The 26,685-nt window shown below is 42.4% G+C and overlaps 1 protein-coding gene across 3 annotated transcripts; it reads right to left on the bottom strand.

The window, feature by feature from the left end:
- Window positions 1-153: 153 nt before the first annotated feature.
- Window positions 154-25,313, bottom strand: LOC118090011 (opsin-5-like). 3 transcript variants are annotated; one of them, XM_060277862.1, is made up of 7 exons: window positions 24,831-25,313; window positions 17,851-17,938; window positions 14,966-15,128; window positions 12,025-12,152; window positions 11,225-11,341; window positions 11,007-11,122; window positions 154-5,133 (listed from the first exon to the last, which is right to left on the bottom strand). In XM_060277862.1, the coding sequence occupies exons 2-7, from the start codon at window positions 17,936-17,938 to the stop codon at window positions 4,516-4,518; spliced, it is 1,230 nt and encodes a 409-aa protein (XP_060133845.1). In that variant the 5' UTR covers window positions 24,831-25,313; the 3' UTR covers window positions 154-4,515. The 3 variants fall into 3 exon arrangements, with proteins under 3 accessions (XP_060133845.1, XP_060133843.1, XP_060133844.1); XM_060277860.1 differs by having other exon boundaries at window positions 11,007-11,341; XM_060277861.1 differs by having other exon boundaries at window positions 11,007-11,341; window positions 25,179-25,313.
- Window positions 25,314-26,685: the final 1,372 nt, after the last annotated feature.

Raw genomic sequence — 26,685 nt, 5'->3', positions numbered from 1 at the left:
TTAATGTTCTTCACTCTCTCCATCAAGCTGCAAATATGTGTAAAATAAACCATATTTCATAAAGACACCAGCTTCCACTGTGCCTCATTCCAAAGGAACACAAACCTTGGTTCACTCCCAAAAGGTTACGGATCCCCGACAGTTACATCCAGTTGCAGACGACGGGTTGCAGTGCTCATCTCGCTTTACAGGCCGAGGGAGCTGGCGTTTGTCCGCAGTTTTCCAGGTCATGTTGCCAGCATGACTAAGCCGCTTCTGGCACAACGAACACTGGAACCAGAGCAGCGCACAGAAATGTCGTTTACCTTCCCGCCGGAGCAGTACCTATTTATCTACTTGCACTTTGACGTGCTTTCTAACTGCTAGGTTGGCAGGAGCAGGGACCGAGCAACGGGAGCTCACCCCGTCGCGGGGATTCGAACCGCCAACCTTCTGATCGGCAAGCCCAAGAGGCTCAGTGGTTTAGACCACAGCACCACCCGTCCCTGATTCACTGCCAAGACCCCTGGAATCTCACTACTGCTCAGCAGAGATTGAGTTAGCCAGTAACAACACATTTCCAGAGTTTGCTTGATAAACTTGGATTTATTTTTCTTTTCTTTTTTGCTTTATAATATAAAATTTATATCAACTTTGACAAAACAGGCAATTGCAGCAGCTAATTAAAAACACAAGCAAATGGAATCTGCAGAGAGTTATTTGAAAACAGGGAGAAATCTGCAGCATTACAGAACGAGTTTTGTATTAAATCAAGCTGATTTACCCATTAGAAAACAAGAGTTTAACTTTATAATTTTATAATGTAACAAACCATCTAGTAAGGTAAATGACCCCTGGATGCTTAAGTCCATCTATGGGGTGCTGCGCTCATCTCGCTTCAGGCCAAGGGAGCTGGCATTTGTCCACAGATAGCTTTCCGGGTCATGTGGCCAGCATGGCTAAACCACTTCTGGCACAATGGAAATGCTGTTTACCTTCCTGCCACAGCAGTACCTATTTATCTACTTGCACTGATGTGCTTTCAAACTGCTAGGTTGGCAGGAGCTGGGACAGAGCAACAGGAGCTCACCCCGTCACATGGATTTGAACTGCTGACCCTCCGATCAGCAAGCCCAAGAGGCTGAGTGGTTTAGACCACAGCGCCACCCATGTCCCTTAAAAACCATCTAGTATGCAAATGCAAGCAGATTAGTGAATATCTTGTTCCAGAGTTTTGCAGTGGCTACTGCATATATGGTAGTGATTGTTTTAAGAACAAAGACACATAATTAAGTCACAGAGCTCAGTACAAAAAAGCATTTTCATGGTTGTGACTTGGAAGTCTTCTGCTGAAATCCCATTTGATCTGCAAATTAATTTAAACACTTTGGTTAAAAGCTCCCTGCCTTCCTAATATCACATTTCTGAGGCCTCAAATATCTTCCTGTTTTAAAATTCCTCTTCTCCTTCCATCTGAAGTAAAGCATAATACCACAATTGGCTGTATATACGTTACATCAGGAATGTTAAAGCCCGTGGGAATACCTAATATTATTAAGGTTAAATTACACAAAATGCAGGAGATCCATGAGTGGGTCTTTCCCAAATATCATTAGAGCAGTAACACCGGTAGAAGGTTTAACCCTTCTCCTCACAATAGATTTTCCCCATCTAAAGTGCTCTCTCTGGTTCTGTTAGCTCCACAGCAAGGAAAAAAAGTGTTTTGGCACATGGCTAATAATACTTTAAAGTTCCTTCCACTCAGCTACACAGCTGAGTTGCTGTCCTGTGGTTGCTTAAATGGACAAAAGAATATATTGGCCCATAGTTTTTCTATTAGATTATAAACATGGAAAAACAGGACAACACTGGCTGCTTGATCAGTAGTTTTGGGCCGCTAGACATACATGTGACCCCTTTAGTTATAGTACTTTTCCCTTTGTTGTGTTATGTTGTGAAATTTATGGGTGCTCAAGATCCAAATAGTTCTGCCATAGGAGCCAGCTCCTAGGGTCTAGGTTCCCTTCGCGCCTCCCCATAAAATATTTGAGAAAGCCAGGCCCTCCCAAAGTTAGTGGGCATTGCCATTCAAATGGTGGGTGGGTACTGTGTCATGTGACTGATTGTGTGGGACAGGGCTTACCTGTCCCTCACCCCCAATATTTTATTCAAGTTGGCACCACTGGGTAGTGGTACCCAAATGGAAAACACTTGCTAATGGATGGAGGTTGCTGATTTTCCATGCCCCTTCCAATCACGCCCCGTGTCATTCTATTGCATAGAGCCCTTCAACTCTCAGGAAGAGATTTGGGGAGGGCACACAGGAATCTTCAGCAGGCAGGGGAGCCACCCCACCCCCCAATAATAATTCTGTTCTGTTAATGGGAACAAAAATTGGGATCCAAACCATAGTCTTCATTTTAGTGCAGTACTGGAGAGAGAAGGAGCCTCAAAGCACGTAGTCATATTACTATATGTAATATAGTAATATCAATATTTATTGATATTATTTTTCCATATTCATCAGCTCTAGGCCACATTCACACTATGCATTTGAAGCACTGTGATGCCAATTTAAACTGTCATGTGTTTCCCCCAAAGAATTCTGAGAGTTGTAGTTTGTTAAAGGTGCTGAGAGTTGTTGGGAGATGTCCCATTACCTCCCAGAGCTACAATTCCCACAAATCAAATTCACTTCTTTTACAAAGTATATTAAACGAATTTTTAAATTGTGGACAGTATCAATTTGCTTGGGTGATTCTGAATGGCTACCAAATAGAATCTTAAAACCAAAGAGGCCTTGTGAGGAGAAAATCCAAACCTAGAGCACCTTCAGTTTTTCCTTCAAGGCTTCTGACAAGGAAGAGCCCATCACCCCTGCAAGTAACTGATTCCATGGTCAAACTGCTCCTACTGTTAAGGACAGTTTTCAGCTGAACATTAAAATAAACTTAAGTCCTGCCTTCCAGGGCACCAGAGAACAAGTATTATGTATCAGTCCTTTGAATCTTTGATGTTCCCCTCAGTCTTCTCTTGTTCCTGCTAAAGATACCCAGTTTCTTCAACCTTTTCTGAGAGAACTTGTTTTCTACATCTCTAACCACCCATTCTTCCTCTCTGAACCGTTTCCGATTCATCCACAACCTTCTTGTGTCACAGCACTCAAAACTGAACAAAGTACTCCAGATGAGGTATAATTAGTGCAGAATATTAGCCTTGTTTGAAGCCGCGTCACCTTATCAACTCATGTTCAGCAGCTAATAGTTTATAATCCTGAGATCCAATCCTGGGGTCCTTTTCAAATGTCAAGTCAGGTATCCCCCATCCTATACATCTACGCTTGATTATATTGCTTTTTGCCTAGATGAAGAGTCTGAATGTGTCACTATTATATATAAATCTCTCATCCCACCCCCTTCTCCAGCTTTTGCAAAGCAAAACGGCTATGAGGGAGAGGGACAGATGGTTAAAAGAGTAACAGGCCTGTGGCAAGAGCCACCTTTCCCAAATCATGTCTTGCTATTAGAGGGGCAGGCACTATCTCTCTTCAGGTCAGGCACTGACAACTCAGTGACACGAATTACCTGCTTCAATTAAGTATGGTAACAGGAAATGTTTTTAAGAGCAGGGTGCCAGTTCCAGGGTGGGCAGAGTATAAGGTGATCCTCTTGTGTGTGGATAAGCTCCTTCCCTGACTACAGCCCAGGGGCAGCTAACACGGTATCTTCCGCACCTTGTCCCAAGTGGCTCAGCTTCTGAGTTTTGTTGTGGGAGAAGTAGATGCCTCGCTGAGAGAAGTAATGATAGCCTTATAATTCTTCTCATGCTGTAAGTTCAGAAATACAGGAAACATCTGGCCCCTCACAAGTTTGATCTTGGAAGGCCAGGCTGGGGCACTTATGCATGAGTGGAACTGACTGTAAGTGCTCCAAGAGCAACACAGGAATGTACCAGAGAAAGGAAAATTTCCCACTCCCTCTCCTAGAAAGAAAACTGCATGAGAAAGGAGATGTGAACAGTAGCCTAAGCTGAAATTGGAAAAAGCTGTTCATAGCCTCGGAGGGGGGGAGGAGGGGGGTACCATATGCCTTGTAGAACTATTAACAGTTCAATGGACATTACCTTCTCTGAAAGGGCTCTCAGAAAATCCAACCTAGACCAAGCTTTTTGCTGAATATGCAGCATATAAAATGTATTTACCAAGCATCTGAAGGATTAATGCTTTGGAGAAAAGCCTCACAAGTATGAAGTGGTTTGCTTCTGTGAAGCAAAGGACGTAAGTTCTGAAACTCAAAAAATCAGAAGCGAATGAAACAGTAGTACACAATTTGTTCTGAATGCACATAGGCATGGTTGTGGACATGATGAAAGTCAAAAACACTTTTAAACATATTTATGCTGCATTACTTCGTCCTCCCATGGGTAATAAGGGAAAAAAAATAACTGTATAAAAATAGGGTAGTGCTTAGAAAAGTTTTACATTCGTTAAGCCTGGTGCAATTAAATTATTACTTGGAGCATTTGATTAAACATACTCTAGAGGTTGACAAACCTAGTATCCATAGGTATGTTTTCTAGTGTTACTTCCAAACTATCAATCTCACTGCTTTTTTCTCCTGGGACAACAACCTTTACATATTTTTCAGAAGCATGCTTTGCGTTCGATTGAATTTTATTTTCCAAGGGTATGTTTTCTTGAAGCGAGTGTTCCATGGTGCCTAGCCTGTCCTGGCAGCACTTTGGGTAGTTCTTGAAGCATTCAAAGGTATCGTTGCACTTTTCACAGGGAAAATAAGAACATCCTTCTACCATCTGCATGGAGTTACTGCTGGATTCATGTCTTCCCTTAAATGATTTCGAGTGGACTTCCAGAACTGATCTATAAGAGCAGCTCTGTACATGCTTGAGACAAAAACAAGTTTTGATGCATAATTGTTGGAGAACAGCAAAATCTTTGGCAATAGTGCTTCGGAAATTAGGCTTTAGCATAAGATACATAACTGGGTTATAGAGTGTTGAAGACTTAGCAAAAACAGCAGGTACAGCAAAGGCTAGTGGAGGAATCCTCTCTATTGACCCAAAGGCTGCCCACATGGCAATGATGGCATATGGGCTCCAGGCAGCAAAAAATCCAATGCATACAGCAATGCTCAGCTGCAAAGTTAAAAGAAGAAAAGAAAGTTTGTGCTATTCAAAACAACAACAGAACAGTAGGTGGGTTAGATCAATAGACTGCCTAATTCACTCTCCTACCTCCAAGCAACAGCTGCCTAAGAGTAATGACATGGCTGTCAGCCAATTTCAGGGCCATTAACAGATTTTGTTTGGCTTTCAGTCTATTTAATTACAGTTTGCAGCTCTAACAATTATGGTGTCATCACTGGTATTATAATCTCATTGGCTTAATTGTTTTTAAAAAAGATGTGCTTTGTTTTTAATAATATGAACCAGATGAATTCATTTGGTGGATATTTGTCTAATACTTGGCCCTTTTCCACATGCATACTTGCCACCACAATAACCAAGTGGCAATAGCTACTAAACATGCATTTAGCTCCCTAGACTTTGCGATATGGTCCCTCCCAAGAGTTCATAAACTACACTGGGCAGCCAAGATTGCAAATAGGCTATGAATATATTCAGAGAGCATAGCATCCAATCACAGACAAGGAGATCCAGGTGCATCTTGCAAGCTAAATGGCAGACAAAATAGAGATTATTTCTATTCTTATTTAATTTGTGAGTTTTTTGGTTGCTTCCTATACCCTGAAAGCGATTTAACAATAAAAGCACATTTAACAATAAAAACATGCTTAAAAATGATTTCACACTTCAATGATGGATCCGCAGCAGGAGAACTGAGATAGTCTCTGCAGTCGGCTGCATAGCTCAGGTCCCATATCTTCCCCTCTGCTAGTGCAATAGGAATCCAATCATACAAAACAAACACTATAGCTTTGCTACCAAAGCATAGCAATGGTTTCCCCCCCCCCCCATTTTCCAAGGTTAAAACCTGGGAGAGCACATGAGCAATCAGCCTGCAAACAGCATTTCCATGCTCACAAAAGTGGTGTTCTTCCTTCATATTTGATCATACATTCACATACCCACACCCACCCACCCAGAGTTCAGAGAGTATGCAAACTCTTTATTTGAGGCAGCTTAAGTCTCTACTTAAATTGCCTTGTTGCTGCATTCTGCCCAAAACTTTGACCGTTACAAAGCACTCAAGAATTATGCCATTCCATGCACTCTTACATTCAGTCCAAAAAATGGAAGAGGAAAGAAGCACCAGTCACAAAGCCTCAAAAAGTGAGGTGATCCTTAAGAAGTGCTTCATCTTTTAGTTTTTATGGCAGGGGTCAACCCATGTTGTGTCCTCCAGAGGCTGTGGACACCAACTCCCATCATCCCTGAACATTGGCCATACAAGCTAGGTCCACTTTTACCATACCTGCTTCCACTTCTGGATGCATATACAAAGCTTCAAACAAATTTGTGAGGCTCAATAAAGATAAAAAAAGCCAATAAAGACAATTTCACCTCCACTATAAATGTGCTTTAAAATATCAAGAGAATGTCAACAACAAAGCCAGCATATCCGCTCTGTTTATCTCCTGCTGATCTCCTCCATTTTTCGGAAGCATTTTTCAAATAGAGTATATAATCGTTTCTGAAATAGGAAGGTTCTTTTTTTATATTACCACTTAAGAATATTGGTTGTAACTATAAATAAAGTGAGGGTATATAATCATTTGCTTTGACAATCAATTGTCTATACATATTTCATAGTGCCAGCATCTTTTCTTTTTAGTGGAGCTAAAAGCTCTCACAGATTAAAAGATTGATCAGCTGCAGTTAATCACAGGCTGCCTCCCCACCATTATCTGCTATCACAATCCTCCTAGGGGTGAAGGGGAGGTCCTAAGAATGCACTCAGCAAGCCCCAATCTTTCTTCAAAGGAGGCTTGGCAAGTCTTCCTCCCCCCCCCCCCCCACCATGTGCAAGTAAGTCCAGGACACATTTAATCAGCCTGCATTCACTTTTTTAAAAGCATGATGCACACCTGACTCCAGTCACTCCTCCATTGAAGAATGCACTGGGGAAAAGGTACAATGAACCCCACACCCCTAGTGTGTCTCTATCACTCTGTTGTCACTCTTCCCCTTTATGGCCTGGCATGAGAGACAAGATCATCCTGAGTGAGCAGGCCATAAACATCACTTCTTACTTCCAGTTGGGCCAAAACTGCTGGAGCATGGAGACCACATTATGAATTAAGAGTGAAGCGTATGCTACTACACTGGCCATAGAAACAAGGAGGCTCCCTCCATCCTAGTGGGTGGCACAAGGCAAACTTCAGCTTGGAGATCCAGGTGTGAGCACTAATTCCCTTCCCCATGAACTTTAATGGAACGTTAACATTTTAAAGATTACTACAAGCCCAAGTACAGTAATAGAAAATGAAGGGTCTGGTTATAGCACCAACCCTAAATATAGCATCCGTGTAAAAGCTGGTAAGATAGTCCTGTTCACAAGCCAAAATTTCTGCAAGTGTAAAATGTGGACCAACAAGCAGTCTTTGGCACCATGAAAAGTATTAGGAACAAAAGTCAGAATAACTGGATTCTTTATTCTTAGACAGGAAACTCAGTGCCTAACACAATTCCTGTTCATGCTTCAGTGTAATTTCAGACTATCATAGCCTTCTTCTCTTGCTTCTTTTATCCACAGATTCCATTAAAGGCAAGAGGCTGTCAACATAAGTGCACAGCAGCCATGGAAACCAACTTGTTCAGCACCAGTGACCACATCAGGAAGACGAGATGGCAATTATGATGCTTTGCTTATGCATCCTGGGGATAGCGACAGGGTGCTTGGAGTGAGTGGGCACCCCGCCATCTGTATGCTCAACCCTATATTCCAGAACAACTTATCATTTCTATGGGGAAGTGACTTGTTGAGTCCAGGAGACAGTTAATGATAGGACATTTCCCTAAGTTAAACTAGTATTGCTGCAACAGATGTGTCCATTTGGTGAGATTATCATGGGCTCCTACTTGACAGGGCCTACAGCAAGACAAACACTCTCCTCCTGCCTCCACCTTTGCAAGAGTTTACACAAATTGCATCTATTTTTATATTTGTATTCTAAAGTATACTCATGTAGCCTTTAAAATGGGAGAGACTAAATGCTAAAGATTGCTTTAGGACTGAATTTAAATCAAAAGCTGTTTAGCAATCTGGTCATCAGTTTTACCACTCCGCTGATAAACTTGATATATCATGTTTCAAATCAGAACCAATGAAGGCGGTGAAGGTCCTGTGTAAGTGTCTGGAGGCAGTTAGAGGATCGATGGCGGCTAAGAGATTGAGGTTGAATCCTGACAAGACAGAAGTACTGTTTGTGGGGGCGGGCAGGTGTGGAGGACTCCCTGGTCCTGAATGGAGTAACTGTGCCCCTGAAGGACCAGGTGCGCAGCCTGGGAGTCATTTTGGACTCACAGCTGTCCATGGAGGCACAGGTCAATTCTGTGTCCAGGGCAGCTGTTTACCAGCTCCATTTGGTACGTAGGCTGAGACCCTACCTGCCCGCGGACTGTCTCACCAGAGTGGTGCATGCTCCAGTTATCTCTCACTTGGATTACTGCAATGCGCTTTATGTGGGGCTACCTTTGAAGGTGACCCAGAAACTACAACTAATCTAGAATGCGGCAGCTAGACTGGTGCCTGGGAGCGGCCGCCGAGACCACATAACACCGGTCTTGAAAGATCTACATTGGCTCCCAGTACATTTCCGAGCACAATTCAAAGTGTTGATGCTGACCTTTAAAGCCCTAAACGGCCTGGGTCCGGTATACCTGAAGGAGCGTCTCCACCCCCATCATTCTGCTCAGACACTGAGGTCCAGCGCCGAGGGCCTTCTGGCGGTTTCCTTGCTGCGAGAAGCAAAGTTACAGGGAACCAGGCAGAGGGCCTTCTCGGTAGTGACACCCAGCCTGTGGAACACCCTTCCACCAGTTGTCAAAGAGAAAAACATCTACCAGACTTTTAGAAGACATCTGAAGGCAGCCCTGTTTAGGGAAGCTTTTAATGTTTAGCAGACCATTGTATTTTAATATTTTGTTTGACGCCGCCCAGAGTGGGTGGGGAAACCCAGCCAGATGGGCGGGGTATAAATAATAATAATTTTTTTATTAATTATTACTATTATTATTATTATTGGACTAGATTCAAAAGAATACAAAGTGAATTAAGTTTTTTCCCCTTGCAGCAAGGCTCGCCTCCTCCATGACATTAGATAGTACAATAGTACTATGCTAGCAGCATAATAATAGAAAGATGGAGCTTCCATAGACTGCATGAATTACAGTGAACGCATCGACAGATTGCAGGCCAGAATCAATGTAGTCTCTGATTGTTCAATCATTAAACAGAAACCCTGCAGGCATTAATCAACAGGACAATGAACCTTGCATCTAAAATGTACTTTGATGATATATTGCACTTAACACTTCTGGCAAACAAGTTATGGTGCTGTGATATACTGCAAAGAGCTTCATTGCCTAAAACACACCATAATTTACAGGCTATAAAGAATGTTGTGGCTTCATTTATCTCAGTAGAACTACAGCTGAGCAAATGGTTTGTAAATTACCCATAAGCAACTCTTAGGAGTCTAGCTACCATTGGCCTGCTCCTGAATTTACGTTTTACATAAGCTCAGCCTTCCTGAAAGGTTGACTGAGCCAGCAGCCCAAAAGCTAAACAACTTCCTCCCTAGAATGTCATTGCAAAAACGTCAGATTTGTCCTATCAGGGCAATCACCGTCCATCTGTCTCCAAAAACATATACATTTTCTAACTTAGCTATCTTACATTTTAGTACCACCTCAGTAAAGAGGTAGAGACAGAAAGATATCTGAAGGATTATTTCCCTAATCTAATTTTCCAAAACACTGTCATGTAAATTTATACATTTGAATCAGATTTAGAGTCAACAAATTTGCATAAAGCAAAGTATAATACCACAACAAACTATATTAAAACTGTTTTGTTGCATTGTGGATGTCTCCATTTTGATAGAATATGTAAATAGCCTGCATTGTTTTTGCCACATTTTGATTTTTAGTCATGGGGAAAGTCCCATATGTTATTCCCATGACCGAAATTGCAGAGTAGTAGAAAAAGGTCTCATCTCTTCCCCTTGCTAGAATGCCAATGGCAAGAGTGTCTTCCCCTCTGATAAGATCTCTCCCCTATCCAAGATCTTCATGAACTGCAGAGACTGTGAGAGGGGCAAGGGGCAACTTGTCTCTCTTCATGACAGGGGAAAGAGAAAGCGGGAACGGGTGCAGAAGTCAGTGGTTTAGTCATCACTGCTATTCTGGACTTTTATGTTAGGGTTCTCTGCATGCTTATTGGAGAGTAAACCTCGTTGAACTCAATGGGATTTTGCTTATGACCATGTGTAGCTCAGGCAGTTACTAATTTTGGGGTGAGCGCAAGAGCCTGTTGGACCCATTAGACTGAGGACTAAGTGTAAATGCTTTTGGCAAAGCATGCTTTGTTTCTTTCCCCTGCAGAGCTAGGCAGAGTCTCAGCAAAATTTCATATCTAGAGTAAAGACCTATCATTCCTGGGCTTAAAAGAACCCCATTTTATTAAGCAGGGAACACGTGCCAGGCTCAATTGCTGTGCCCTCCCCTGACACCTGGCTTCAGCACTTTGATCCTGATCTCCTTAAACCACAGTTCCCTATTACGATCAATTGAAACAACCTCAACAGATCCATGGAAACATCTGGCAAGACCTATTAAATTAGAGTATTTAATATGCATTATAAACTGTTTGTAATTTTGAGCTGCTGCTATGCCTTTTCCCAAGAAATGGCAGACTAGTTGCTATTGTTGTTTAGGGGTTTTTGAATTATGTTTATTACATGTGAAAAAGCAATAAAATACTTTTTAAAAAAACAGAGTGCAAATCAACAGGTGAAGAAAAAAGAACATGGCTTTTTAAATACCTTGGCTGTAACAGCCTGCACATTGCTCATCCTGGTGGGTCCCAGGACATGCTGCTCCACTGCTTTTCTGGAGTCTTTCACCGTAATCAGAATAAGAGTATAGGAGGTAATAATTACTCCACAGGGGATAATGAAACAGAAGACAAAAAGGACAGTTGTGTAAGACATTGCTGTTGTGTTTATATTTGATGAATACCAGTCAATGCAACATGCTGTACCATAAGGTTCGGCTCCATATTCTCCCCAGTGAGCCAGTGGGGAAAGGGCAAAAATGGCTGCATAGACCCAACTGCATCCTATCAAGATCCAACCATGTTCTCTCCTAAATCTATTCCCTGAAATACAAAATATTCACATTTAAGATACATGGGTGAGATGTTGCTTGTAGTAATACTGCAGCTGGCTTTAAGTCTACACATCAAAATACAGGTCTCTCTGTTTATTGCCTATAGAGAAGTGGTGACTAGCTTATGGCCTTCCAGAATTTATTGGATTCTAACTCTCATTAGCTACAACTAGTATGCCCAACCCAATAGTTACTCAAACCAAACATGACCAGTTTGGGGAGTGAAACATAGTGTTATGTCCAAACCAAAGGAGCAAAGCAACCCAGGTTGGCCTATACCAGGGATATCCAACTTCCTAGAGACTGCAATCTACTCACATGATTAAAATCTGGCAATGATCTACCCATTTTGGGGCTTAGGTCAATAAATAACCTGTTGGACACCCCTGGCCTATACATAGTAAGCAGGTAATTATGTTCTGTCATGATGTGTACATTGTGTTGCTATTCAACAGCCCTCTAATGCATGTTATAACAGTATTAGTCACAAAAAGGGCGGGGGGGGGGTTCTACAGAGACACACACAGAGAGAGCGATCATGCTCCCTAACACTCCATTTCCTAATACTCAATGGCCATACTAGAACTGCCACGATGATAACCTCGCTAAATAATGTTGCATAACTCTTAGTTCTTCTAAATTTGTGCGGAAGGAAAGAAAAAAAATATTTACCATAAGTTGGGAAACAAATTTTTAGGCAGCACACAGTACTCAGTAATGTTAGTGTAGACAGACTGCAGATTCCAAAAAGTACTCCACAAAATGCATAGAACAAGCAAACCTGCTGGCCAAATAACCACCTAGGAAGAAAAATGAAAGTTATTAATATCAAAGAATACTCTTTTCTCTACTGTTCAGTCATATATTCAAAAGTAACTTTCAAGGGTCCTACTGAGATAACAATATTGATTATAGTCCATGATCCTTCTGAGCCAAGAGGGACCTTAATGTATCTTTGTCTATAAAAATATTAATGCACGTAAATGGTTGTAACCAACCCATGAAAGAAATTATGTTGCTTCAAATTTAAATAACATAACTGAAAACACAGCATGCATCTGGAAGGATTCTGACCAATATATAAATTCATTAAAGAAATGACACACCATTCTATAAAAGCGTTCGGTATCTTTCCTGTATCTCTGGCAAGTAGTGTCTGCTTGATACCACTCAACTTGAAAAATGGCTATTTGAAGTTTGGTAGAGAAAAGGCACGTTTGAAAATTGTGGATGTGCAGATTTAACATTCTTACATATTGAGATAGAACTGAAGTCCAAAGAAAAGGAAACTCCAGTGTAATACTCTCTCACACGAGTTACGAGAGGACTGCAATTGTTTTCTTATTTGTATATTTATTTTCTATATCCCATACTAAATTTGACACATTTGTTCCAAGGATAAACAATTCTAGAATAATGCAACATACTGCAATTTTTTTCTCATTTATGTTTTCTGTATGTATTGTTTATAAACCAATAAAGATTGAATTAAAAAAAGAATAATGGAACATAACCAGCATCACTTAGTATCTAAACACTTTGCTTAGAAAGGTTTGAATGAATAAGATTCAATAAATAGCTACGACAGACTTAAGGAGCCCAATAAGGTTCAACTAGTTTTTTCTAGCTTGTAACATTTAATCACTCTTATTGGCATTAGTTAGTAAGAACACTGGTCTTTGCTTATCAGTTTTGGATTGCATGACACACTGAGATGGGAAGTATTTCCTTATCAATCTAAAATAGTTTTGGATTGCATGACACACTGAGATGGGAAGTGTTTTCCCAAATCACTTACCACATAGGGCATGTATTACTGGGTCCTAGACAGCAAGTGACAACCTCAAGACTTGAATTGGGATAGGAGAGCCATTATGTTTTGATTACAGCTCTCTGACTCAATGACATTGTAAGACTTTAGTGCTGAAGATCCAGATGGCTTCCTGACACCCTGTCATCAGATACTTTACTGGGCCCCTTCCCATTTTGATAGCAGTGCATAGAAGAACGAGATTTTTAAATTAAATAAAATTACTTTTATAATAAGCCATATTAATATAATATCTACCTTGTATTAACTGCCCCCATCAACTTGAGTCTCAAAGATGAACTCTTAACTCTGTGTCTATCTCCTGATATAGACCATCCAAGACAGTCTCAGTGCCAAAAGCCTGACTGAAATTGATCTCACCCAAGAGTACCTAGGGACGCGGGTGGCGCTGTGGGTTAAACCACGCCTAGGGCTTGCCAATCAGAAGGTCGGCGGTTTGAATCCCCGCGACGGGGTGAGCTCACGTTGCTCAGTCCCAGCTCCTGACAACCTAGCAGTTTGAAAGTATGTCAAAGTGCAAGTAGATAAATAGGTACTGCTACAGCGGGAAGGTAAACGGCGTTTCCGTGTGCTGCTCTGGTTCGCCAGAAGCGGCTTAGTCATGCTGGTCACATGACCTGGAAGCTGTATGCCAGCTCCCTCGGCCAGTAATGCGAGATGAGTGCTGCAACCCCAGTCTCGGTCGCGACTGGACCTAATGGTCAGGGGTCTCTTTACCTTTAAGAGTACCTAGAGCTGGTCAAAAGTGGCATAAGCAACTGTTCAAATCTTCTGAGTACTGGGGGGGAGATTTTTCAACCACTCATAGGCTGTGCAAAAGATTTACAATTACAACCAGTGGCAGGGAATACTGGGCAGTACAACTCTGACTTTTTTTCAAAGCAGGACTGATGTCACCATCTGCAAGAGTGCCAGGTAATTAAGAGAAGCCTTGCTCTGGCAAGTGAATGAGACAGTAATGAGGCTTTTACATTTCTTTGTGACAAGCATAGCATAGAGAAAGCCAGATAATGAGGAAAATAACAGAACAGATGCTGGATCTTTCTTTCTTTTTCTTTGATGGAATTCCTACTTTCCTACTAGTAGTTTAAACAGTAACACGTATTTGCACAATTGTATGCATTTCAAATAAATAGCTTAAAGTTTTATTTCTGCTGCATATTTTTTAGTTAAAGCTCAATGTGTTTTACAAGTTAAATGTATGCAGTCATTGGAGCTTACTCCCAGGTAACCACGTATAATTGTGTGTGTGTGTGTGTGCATGTGTGTGTAATGGATCCACACAACTGCCTATAATTTTGGATTCTCCTTGGATACATGGCTAGGGATTCTCCCTGGGGAGTGGCTACAGCAGTTTTCATGATGAGGTCATGAGCGTCAGAATGCATAACCTTGAAAAAGAAACATAAGCAATTCCACTAATGTATTCCTTTCATTTCAATTGTAACTGAATTTAACTCTGTTTAAAAAAATCATTTGTAACTAAGTAACAATGACATGTACAGAAAGGGAAGCTGGATCTTTTGTTATTCCTTCCACTAAAAATTAGGAAACCAGGTAGAGTAATTGTGCTGAATGAATGCAACTTTTCCCCAAAATATATCCAAATGACAACAGTGTTGTGCAGCTCAGAATACTAATTACTGCCAGCAGCTTGAAAGACTGCTTTACATCAGCCCTTGGAATTATTCATCCCTATAGTAATAAAAAATGTGGAAGAAGAAAAGTTTAGTTACTGTTTCCTACTAACAGAGAACTCCAGTGGATGCACATTGAACACACCTGTGTGAAAGGCTGGATGTAACAGCTAGAGGGTACAAGGTCAGAGTCATACCAAGGTCACTGATAGCCAAATTGATCATGAAGTACTCTGCTGGTTTCAATATGTTCTTTTTCTTATAGGAAACATAGAGGAGGATACTGTTTCCACAAAAGGAGCATATGCCTATAAGACAAAACAAAAAAGGGTTAACTGTTTTCACTCTCATTAGCATTTTGACTTCGCATGAAAGTAGCATGTTGTCCCTTTCTCCAGTGGCTTTAAAGGGGAAAACATATAGGGCAAAGGGATGACTAATCATGATTTTTATATAGGTGGGGTTTTTTTTTTACAAAAAATAATAATTTTGCAGCATGATTTCCAAATTGTTCTCTTTCCTTCAGTGTTGTTCTCTTTCCTTCAGTGCCAGTTTATTCTTATCACCCTTGCCTCCAAAATTAATGAATATGAACCATATAATAAAAAGTATACTACTGTATCTGTATAGAAAAATTTAGACATAAAACAAGGCAGCAGGGAACTAATGGCACTTTACCATGGACCAAATTTAGTTCAAGTTAAGCTGACCCAGACTGCAGACCACTCCACAAAATGCTAAAAAGCCACTCAAGCTTTTTATACTATGTCAATCAGGTTTTCATGATGACCGCAGCTAACCTAGCTGACTGCACTGTTAAAATGAGCCATAGCAAATTTATTCAAGGCACTAATTGAGCTCAAAGCTAAAGGCAGATATACCACATTCAGATCAGTCCTCTGAACCGTAATGGCTACCATCTTCTTTTGTGCACAGATGCACAATATGGAAAGGCCTTATGCTATATCTTTGTTTTTCTGTACAACAGGGTAAGAACAGCTTTTTAGGCACAACACTGGAGAAACCAAATAGAGGAAAAGGCAAAGCAATTTAAATCTCAGCACCTCTCCTCCAATTAAATTTGAAACTCCCTGCGCCTGTTTTAAAGAACACACGACAAAAGATCCCAAGTCACATGTGATTTGGCCCTAAAACGCTATGAACCTAGGCCGGGGGTGACCAATGAGGTGCTCTCCAGATGCTGTTGAATGATACAAATTGCAATTCGGCAACATTTAGAAGGCACCACATTGGCTGTCCCTGTCCTGGACTGTTTCAGAGATGTTTAGTCTTAATGTTTAGTTCATCAAGTACTTGAGTTAGTTGATTTGCCAGGAAAGTCACCAGATTCAGATTCAGTAAAGACCAATATAAATTTCTGCTAGCTTGCCAGGAAACAATAAACATTATTCCCACAGTAATTGTAATCTGTGTTCTTTATATGTGAAAGTTCAGCTAAAACACTGCTTCGAAGAAGAGGAGGAGGAGGAGGAGGGGGGAGGGGGAGGGGAGGAGGACGACTTTGGATTTGATATCCCGCTTTATCACTACCCTAAGGAGTCTCAAAGCGGCTAACATTCTCCTTTCCCTTCCTCCCCCCACAACAAACACTCTGTGAGTTGAGTGGGGCTGAGAGACTTCAGAGAAGTGTGACCAGGGCAGTCTTGAGCAGGTCGGCCGCCCTGGTGCTGAGGGGCGGAGATCGCTCCGGCGCCCTGGCTCACCACGCCACCGGGGGTCTACCTAGAGCCGGCCCCGAGTGTGACTAGCCCAAGGTCACCCAGCAGCTGCATGTGAAGGAGCAGAGACGCGAACCCGATTCCCCAGATTACAAGTCTACTGCTCTTAATCACTACACCACACTGGCTCTCAATGTCTGTGAAAACCCCAATGTGTACTTTGTGCATTATATCATCATTTAACTCCAATTTCTACACCCCCCCACTTAACACCCATGTGTATCTATGCCTACCAACTGAGGATTACACGTCATGTATCTGATCGAATGGGTACTAGTCCATGAATGCTTGTGCTATAATACATTTGTTAGTCTTAAAAGATGCAGAAGACCCTATGTTGTCATTACTTAAAGATTATTTCCTTCACTAGAAAACACTTCAGTCTCTAAAGGTCTGATGGCACATGAAGGCACCACCTTACTGAAGCTAAGCAAGTGTGGTCAGATGATGGGAGACCTCCTGGGAACCACATGTACTTCACCTTGGGTTCCATGACGCTTCCGTGTAAAAATGGAGTGTAAAATACAAGAAAATACAATTTAAAAAACCTCAATTGGTTTCCATATATTAAACTAATTTAAATCAATGCAAACATATTTATTTTATTACACTTATTTTTTAAAAATGAAAATTTGCATACTGCTTTATGATGCTTTATGTATTGCGACCACAATACTGTGAAGCCAGTCACTAAAATTCCCATTGTTTTGATGGGAGAAACTCAGAGTGTAATTTGCCCATTGCTGTCCCAGGAATTCACAGCTGAACAGAAATCTGAGCCCAGGTTTGCTGGGGTCCAAGTCCAGCAGAGGCCTCCAGTCTATATATACTACAATTGGATTCTGCTCTCTAGCAGCTGGTCCATCCAGTTCCACATGTACTTCACATGTGGCCACCTTCTGGTTGGGTCATAGTTCAGATTCTGTCACCTGCAGCCTTTGCACCTACCACCAAAGCACACATAAGCAATACAAAGCTCAGACTGGGCCGGGAATGAGAAAACAGATATGTGGGTAAAAGTAAGGTAAAGGACTCCTGGATGATTAAGTCCAGTCTAAGGCGACTATGGGGTGCAGTGTTCATCTCGCTTCAGGACGAGGGAGCCGGTGTTTGTCCAGAAACAGCTTCCTGTGTCATGTGGGTAATCAGGACCAAGCAGTTAAACAGTATCACACATATGCCAGTGACATAGTTATAAAAACTTCTTTTGTTTTCTAGAACGTGAAATACAATCATCATATGTAGAGAATATCACAATCATATGTAGAGAATATCAAACAATCACTCTTACCAAATATAATATAGAAGATTCCAACAATAATATCAGCTGCTTCGGTTATTTTGGAATGAAATGTTGCATTCACAAAGTAAGAACCCATCTGGGGGAAAATAGGATGGAAGAAGAGAGAATTCAAGGTAAGTGCATCTCAGGACCCTCAGTTTTCAAGTACAGTGTTTTCAAGCATTGATACATAAATGTGGAGGCATTTTCTTAAGCCTCACGGTAATTTAAAAACTGACATTTTGAGACTTTAGGGAAACATGACCAGATTCAAACCCTCTGAGAATCTGGGATCGCCCTCACAACCTGGTTGGGCAAGCACAAGTCTACTTGCCCACCATGCACAGGCTACTTGGAGCAGGGGTCACAAACATGTCACTCATAGGTGCACATACAACAACAGGGGCTTCCCCTTGTGACCACAGCCTCCCCTCATCCACTGAAATTAGGCTTGAAGGAACCATTTTATTGCAGTCAATAGGAAATAGAATAAGATGTGGCTACAGCATATGTGTGATACCTACAATAGTTTTTCCAATTTGCAAATGCGCCAAAGCCTTATCCACACCAATCTAAAAGATGCCATAGAATGACATTGGATTTATGTGTTCCTTCGTGGCACCATAAACATACCGGTAACGGTAAATGTTTAAAAATAAACTATAAAAATCACAAGTGTTGACATTATTCATTCAAACTTTATTAAGAATGCCCTTCTCAGAATTCATCACTTTAATACTGCATACTACGTGCTGAAAAAATATTTTTCAAGTCACAGTAAAAGTATAAATAGCACAGAATATATTCTTCGAAACACAGTCCTTATCAACAACTTTTTATGATGTTCATAATTCAAATTTCACAGGGCTCAATGCAACTTCTGTATGAAGTCACTATGGGAAAATTGCCCAAATAAAACAATCCTTAAGTTATCCAAAGGATACTTTAACAAGATATTTATAACATGAGTAAGCAACCTTGCACTACCAAGGAAAGATTAGCAAAAACAGAAATCTCCATCACAAATTTTAAATCAGTGATTGTGAATAGCGGATTGAGAGCCTTCACAGGGACACACAGACTTTAAACATGTTTTACCAAGCTACTCAAAACAAGGTGGTCTTGTTGTCTTGGCAGCCCAGGACCTCCATACACACACGTCAAAGAGGTCACATTGATGCTGGTAACGTAGTAAAAACAAGGCAGGAGGCAGAAGTTATGAGTTACCTATTTCTGCAGCCCCAGCAAGCACTGTGAATCTCCAGCTGTTTGACTTCACTCCTGGAGGCGCACTCCACTGTCTCTCAGAGCAGATGGATGCCAACACCACTTAAAGGTGCTTCGTTTACTTACCACCCAACCTATTCAAACATTTAGTTAAACTACTTTTGACTAGGGCAAAAATTCAGATGCAGTTCCCCACCCCCCAAAAAAAGTCCAGAAAAAATTTAAAAATCCAAATTTTTCATGATTACAGTTGGCCCATGAGCGGTGACTAAATTTGGCTTACACCTGTGGATTGTTCATGGGGCGATGGACTATGCATCCAGGTCCAGACATACAGTAATGCGAATTCAGATCATGTATTGTTTCCCAACAGTGAAGCAGGAGCAAAGGAAGTGTGAGCCACCTGTGGTTTCAGCATAGAACACCGGCATGCTGTACATTCACATTTAAGTTTTAGTTTAACTATGTAAATTATGTGTGGACCAAACCATTGTGTGGGTGAGCAGCCTTCAGCAAGGGATCCTTCGGGGTGTGGGGAGGCCTTCAGAGACATGTGCGGATCCCGTCATTATATGCACTGACCCTCCCCCCACAAAAAAGGATCCCTTGATGAAGGCTGCTCACCCACACAATGGTTTGGTCCACACATAATTTACATAGTATGTGTCTGTATGTGAAAACATTTATATTCTTATTTTCACACAAACACACACACACAGACACCACCTGCCATGATGACAGACTTTTACTAATTTATAGGTAATTTTAACTTCCTCTTTTCCCAGAACATATGCTGCAAGTCACTAGCTATTGTTAGTGTTTACTAGGTCATTATCATTATTACATTATTAATATATATTTATTTATGTCCTGCCTTTATATAGTTTGAAAGTTTTTTTAATTGACAGATATATACCCAAGTTAAATATATAGATATATGAACTTAGTTGATCTTAAAAAAACGTTGACCTAGGACCTAAGGAGACTGGACAATCAGTTCTCAATTATTTTAATGGAAACAGGTCAAACTGAGCCAAAATAATTGGAACACTGCTGTATATTTATTGGAGAGACCTCATATAACACGATACTGAACAGTTTTATTAATCCCTTATTGTTTTATATCTGGCTTGCACTAGCTACATCATTTTTGGCTTGCAATCAGGAGTTATTTATAGCAAGACCCAACAAGCATATGCCAAAAGTTTATGTCTTCAATTGATTAGGACAGTGGGTGCCAGCCAAAGTATTCATAAGATATCACCTCTACTTCTCTCTGTAACTTTATGTTCATAACTTTGCTAGAGAGTGCATACCTGTTTGTCACTACCTTGAAGGACTGCTGCTACTCTTTTTTTTTTAACCTTCCTTATTGTGTTGATCTGTCATGGAACAACCCCAGTGAATAAAATAACAGTGATTACTCAGACCTCATCTCCATCCTTCCTGTTCTCTCTCTTCCTTCCATCCATCACACTTGGCTGGCCACTTCATCCATCAACAATTTCCTCTCTTTCCTTCCTTCTAACTTTCTAGAGACCAATTGCTCTCACCTTAATCTCTAACCCACGGGTCACCAACTTGGTGCCCATGGGTGCCATGGCACCCACAAACGCCTTCACTGGAACCCCTAACCAAGGGTCTCAGGAGGGAGAGAATATGTAATGTCTGTGCTTGAGTTATGCTGTGTCCCCACACAGCAGCCATTTTGTGACTGGTGCCCACAACACTCTCTCAAAATTTGAAATGTGCCACTGGTCTAAAAAGGTTGGTAGTCACTGTTTTAACCAGCTCCTGTTCACACATGTGCCTATGCATTGTGCATGCAGGGAACAGCTGCTAGCTGGCTGGCTTTTGTGGAAATAAAAAGCTACAATGCAGCAGCAACACTGAGGTCCACTTGAAAGAATAGAATGGGATTGACTTCTGAATAAACATTACTAGGATTGCTCTCAGACCTGTGCTTTTGCTCCCAGGGAACCATTGGGGAAGAAGTGAGCATATGACTGTGTGTGTGTGTGTGTGTGTGTGTTTGAGACCATCCCCCTTTCTCCTCCAGGTGTAGATGTGTGCAGGATGCTTGTTTCCCCATTCTGCCGAAGTATATGTATATGTGCACTGCTTGTCTCCCACCACCACACACGCATGTATGTATAAGCTGTGTGTGTGTGTGCTTTTTGAGTGTGCAAGTCTGCACACGTGCATGTGCATGCACATGAGCCTCAGGGAGGGTGATGAACCCTCAATCTGGCCCCAAGCCAAAAAATTAAAAATAAAATAGCCATCCACATTTCAGAGTATCAAAATCCTTCCAGCAGTACTGTTATTCCTGGCAAATGTTTATATTTAATGTTCAATCCTTCTCAGGCCACACGCTTCACAGTCACTTACAAGGTACTCAAATGAATCACTTCATCTGATAAAAGATCCTGATTTGCATGGTCTAAGCACAAAGTACTTGGAAGTATGTGATAGCATGCGTGCAGAAGATGACTCCAGAGATTCTTATTTTTCTTTCTGCAATGCAGCTTGCTTCTAATTTCCTTTTTCCTCTGCTGGGAAACAGGACATCAAAAGGCTTTCAGAGTAATTAGCAACATGAGGAACCAGAGAACATGCCCCAAAGCATAAGTTTTTACTGAAAGTTCATGTGGAACAAAAAATATTTTCCCACAATTTTATTATGTAATACAATTTACTTAACAATTCTAAGAGTGGTGGCAGAAAATATTTCTCATCATTTAATAGAAGAACCTCAGTCAGTTTTGGCTTGAGAATGATAGACTTGTATCTTGCATACATGTTATTATTACCCTGCATTATCTGAAACTGCTCAGCCTGGATAAAACAAGCAATTTTGCTTCTTTTGAGAAACCATGAGTCAAGGGAAAGGTTTGTTTAAAATTCCACAAGCGCAGTCCACCAGAAATGTGTCTTGCACAAGCTTCAATTAAACTGTTGTTTCTGGGGGGGGGGCACCACTTGTAATATACCACTCTTTCATCTCTTCATAATAGGAATTCTGTTGATGTAAAGGCAGCAAGTGATGGACTACAATGTCAAATGCACCATCTGCCCACAATTTAACTGCAATTCTCACATATGTAAAAAGAGTTACATTTGAATGACCAGTAATAAAACCTAAACGTGCTCACACATTGTGACACTGCTATCTGCACACCCAGACTGTCCATATGCATTCCTGTCACACTTAAGAATATTTATTAGAATTCATTCTAATTATTTCTTTTTGATCCAATGAGTCAGATCTTTATTTCCCTATCCCCACTTTAAGGGCCAACTTTGACATGTGGGTGGGGCCACTGACCTGTCAGTCATGTGATGCCATGGTGACATCAGGTGACTGATAGGTGACATACCCACCCACCTGGCAAAGTATAAATAAACAAACAAGTATAAATATGTATAAATGAATAAATAAATGAAATAAACGCTCATCATCCTAGACTACTGGTCATGCTGGCTTGCGCTGATGCGAGTCCAACACAAAAGGGCTGCACATTTGCTGTTCCAGCTCTAGATGTTTAGAGTTCTTGAGCTTTAGAGACCTCACTGAAGGTGGAAAATATGTTTCGATTGTACCATCTGCCAAAAAGCAGTATATGATGGACACCTGGGAAGCTGGAAGAAACTATGCAGAACACATCATTGGGAAAACAACCACCTTGGTGTTTAAGCATACCTAAGTATCTCTGAAAGGTATGCGGGTGGCGCTATGGTCTAAACCACAGAGACTAGGGCTTGCCGATCAGAAGGTCAGCGGTTCGAATCCCCGCAACGGGGTGAGCTCCCATTGTTCGGTCCCTGGTCCTGTCAACCTAGCAGTTTGAAAGCACATCAAAGTGCAAGTAAATAGGTACCGCTCCGGCAGGAAGGTAAACGGCGTTTCCGTGCACTGCTCCGGTTTGCCAGAAGCAGCTTAGTCATGCTGGCCACATGACGTGGAAGCTGTATGCCGGCTCCCTCGGCCAGTAAAGCAAGATGAGTGGCGCAACCCCAGAGTCGTCCGCGACTGGACCTAATGGTCAGGGGTCCCTTTACCTTTAAGTGTCTCTGACTTGTTATGTCTACAGAGAAGGACAAGTACATTGGATTCTAGAACAGACACAAAGATTTTATCACATTCCAAACACATGGTTGGAAACAGGCAACTAGCTACTATCCACTCCATCATCATTTTTAAATAAAGCATCTACATTTAATAACTGTTGTACAAAGATTTTTAAAGACAACTCCCTGAACTTACTTTTGAAATTAAAGTTCACCAATAGCAGTACTATAAAGAAATAGACATAGGTGATGTGATTGAGGATCATCCTTTTCTTGCTCATAGTAAATGAAAGTTCAAATAGTTAAGATCTATGGAAAGGAAAGGATCCTCCAGAACACCTTGCCCATATTCTGTGTACTCTGGATTTAGCAGGAGCATGTAGCACTGCCTTCTTCTAGAGCAGAAGTAGGAAAAAAAGAGCTGCTAGCTAATTTGGTGAGAGATGCAGTTAAAATGAAAGAGCTACACTACAGAGAGCTATTGGCTCCCTTTTACATTACATGAGCACTTGCAACAGAGGGGCCAAAGAACCATAGCTTCACCGCTTGACAGATGCTAATGAATGAATAGGATTTTTAAAAAGACCACAGTCGTGTTGCCTGTCTGGATACGCACAGAAAGTCAGAGCTGTGTTGAGCACCTCTGCTATGGCATTACCTCAGGTGCTCTTTGTTGCAGAGTTGCCCCTTATCACACAGCTCAACAGTTCCAAGTTCCCAGCAGCCTAAAAGTAAAACCAACTCCCTCGGAAATTAACAGAGCAGGCATTGCCCCTTCAATTTGTCCTACCCTGCACAGTCTTTTAATCTTCTTTTGCATTCTTAAGAGGACAGATGAATCCACAACAGCAGCTGTAGTGTCAAAGATGTTCAGAATTAGCAGCTGCTGTTGGCAGTTCTTTGTCACAGCAGATGCTGGATAAAGTAGCTTGTGGAATTTAAGGCAAGGTAACCAACCACCTTCTGCAATCTTGCATGACATGATCTATATAGTAAGATCTACCTCACAGGGATTTTAAAAGGAGGTTGCAGGCACCCTGCCCATTTGGATTGCTACTTAACCCTCTCAGAAGCTGGACACCTTCACAGCCAACAAAAGGAGCAACAGCACAGAGTAAACTGATAACCACTTATAGTTATTGGCCACAACTTTCTTAGACACCGTATTCTTGTACCACTGTTATTTGCACTTACTTCTCATTAGGCACAGCATAGCTAAACCTTCATTTTCCACCAGTAATTGACCTCACCTCTCTGAACCTATTACTGTACTTTAGCACTGAACCAGAAAACCCAACAGGGTTGCCATCTGTATTTCATTGTTTTTACCAGCAGAACCTTTCTGTCCAATTATAACTGGATGCCTGGCAGAGATTCAACAGGTGTTACTCTCCCCATCGGGACATCTTCATTTTGGCACCGCCCACCTGCTCAAAATCCAGCCTGGCTATTAGATTTCAGTCGGGCACGCCGCTGTTAAAAACAGGGGCGTCCTGGCAGAAAACTGGAGACAGATTAAAGGGGAGGGGCTGGAAATAAATAAAACAATTTTTAAAAAATCAAGTCATCAGGAACTTTAGAGTCGGGTAGGCAACAAACAGTCCAACGTTTAGGTGCTGCCAATTTCCCTTCCTACAAGGCGCTCGCTAGAAACTGCCAGGTGGGCCAGGTGAGCCGGCGCGCATATTTACCTTGGCTCCGGGATGGCGCGCGGGAAAAAAGGCGCCGCGGCGCTCGCTCGCATTCTCCGCCGCCGACCTGCGAAGCGCCAGAAAGAAACGAAGCGCTTTCGCCAAGGAACCTCCAGTGACTCACGAGGCGGCAGAGGCAATGCCCGCGGGGCTAGAAGGCGAAGGCACGGATTGGGGCGGGCTTGAGCCGGGGCTGAGGGGAAGGAAGCGCCTCTGCCGCCGACGCCACTCCTTGTTCCAGCATGACGCTGCTGCTGCTACTACTACTAGCCCCGCTTCAAAACTCCCGCGGGCGCGAAGCACAAGGTTGGTGAGCTCAGGGAGCAGAACTTTCCGCTTCTTCCTCACCTCCGCCCGCTTCTCCCGCTTGCTGAGAGGCCGGAGGAAAGGCCATGGCAACGGCTAAAGGGAGCCGCTCTCTCGGGGGCTCCCTCATCTTATAGCCACCGGCGAGGAACTCGAGGGAGTTTCCCTTTCCTCCACCCCCTGATAGCGACTGGCCCTCCAGCAGGAGGCGGCTTCCTAGCAGCCTTCCCGCCTTTTGAGAAACTGGATTGGATGGGGGCGGAAAGACACTGAAGCGGCGCCTCCAGTGAGAAGAAAGCAGATCTGCTCCGCATCTTCCCATTGGCCAAAGAAGTATCGGCGGCTTCTCTCCGACGGCACGAGGGCTATCAAGATCCTGGCGCGCGCCTTGCGAGCTGGCGCTAAGTAGGGTAGAAAATCCGGAGCCCACAATCTAAACTGAAACCAAGTAGAATTGTTCTTACTTCGTTGGAATCTTGCGGAGGGGCTGATCATGGGGGAATTTAAATTCTGGGTTGATTTGTATTTAGGGACAGCCCACTTTAGACTTCCGCGTCTGTTACTTCGGTTGTGAAGCACATAATTAACGTCTCTCTCTCTCATACACACACACAGCGCCATTTCATGCTTTACCATTGCTTCAAGTAGATACATACATTTATTTATTTTCGTCCACGTTTGTATCCCGCTGTTCCCCCTCCCCCAAGGAATGGAATGGATCCTGCTTTGTTCTCATAACAATCCTGAATTTGGGACTGTGCGGTGGAGATCTGACTTGCCCAAGGCAACCCAGTGAGCTCGCTGGCCGAGACAGGTCTGGGAGGATCCACTCACTACTTTGCAGCTCACGGCCCTCGGGATGGGTAGGCTATGCTAGCTAGACACTGCTACACGGCAGAATAGTCACACCCCTCCATCCACTCAGCACTGATCTTGTGGATATTCGTCTGCTCATGGTGAGAGCCTAAGAAAAATAGGATCAGCTGTGTCCTAGAGGGAAATAGCAGTTGCATGCAGAGAATGGCTGTTCTGCAGGAGCAAGATGGGCGCGCGAAAGGTGCTCTGCAGATGCTCCGTTTTCCCCTTCTTCACATCGGCGCTGACAGCTTAAACGTGGCTTTTGGGATTCGCCTCCTCGTCTCCGATGCAGCCCGGGCAAGCCGGTCACCACCGCAAGGTTTACGTACCCGGCGCAGCAAACCGAGCAGAGGGGAATAGAGAAGGTGGTCAGATTTGCTAGTAGTGTGCGCTAATGCAACAATAAAACATCGGTGGTAATTGCAGACTTCCTATGACACCATCGCCCTCTAGGGGCTGTTATATGGCACCGCGACTAACACGGCGCTAACCTAACCGTGGACCAGGTCAGAGTGCAGGTTGCTAGGGCTTCCCGCCCCCGCCACCAGCTGCGTCGTTGGAAAGAGTGACTTGGATGGCTTTGAGAAACTCGGCGGTTCATATTTCACAAAGGATACCATGCAAAGGACTAGGGACCCAGGTGGCGCTGTGGGCTAAACCACTGAGCCTACAGCTTGCTGATCAGAAGGTC

This window comes from Zootoca vivipara, chromosome 8 (assembly GCF_963506605.1).
Source record: "Zootoca vivipara chromosome 8, rZooViv1.1, whole genome shotgun sequence".
In the NCBI taxonomy this organism is placed as follows: domain Eukaryota; kingdom Metazoa; phylum Chordata; class Lepidosauria; order Squamata; family Lacertidae; genus Zootoca; species Zootoca vivipara.
The sequence above is the reverse complement of the archived record's forward strand: the minus strand, read 5'-3'. Positions and strand labels throughout refer to the sequence as shown.

What these genes read in the sequence shown, in the direction of transcription:
- LOC118090011 (XM_060277860.1), bottom strand. Translation starts at nt 17,938, where the DNA reads ATGGGTTCTTACTTTGTGAATGCAACATTTCATTCCAAAATAACCGAA. An exon ending in AATCTTCTATATTATATTTG is followed by an intron (nt 15,129 to 17,850) that starts GTAAGAGTGATT and finishes TTTGTCTTATAG; the next exon opens with GCATATGCTCCTTTTGTGGA. An exon ending in TGCAGGCTGTTACAGCCAAG is followed by an intron (nt 5,134 to 11,006) that starts GTATTTAAAAAG and finishes TTAACTTTGCAG; the next exon opens with CTGAGCATTGCTGTATGCAT.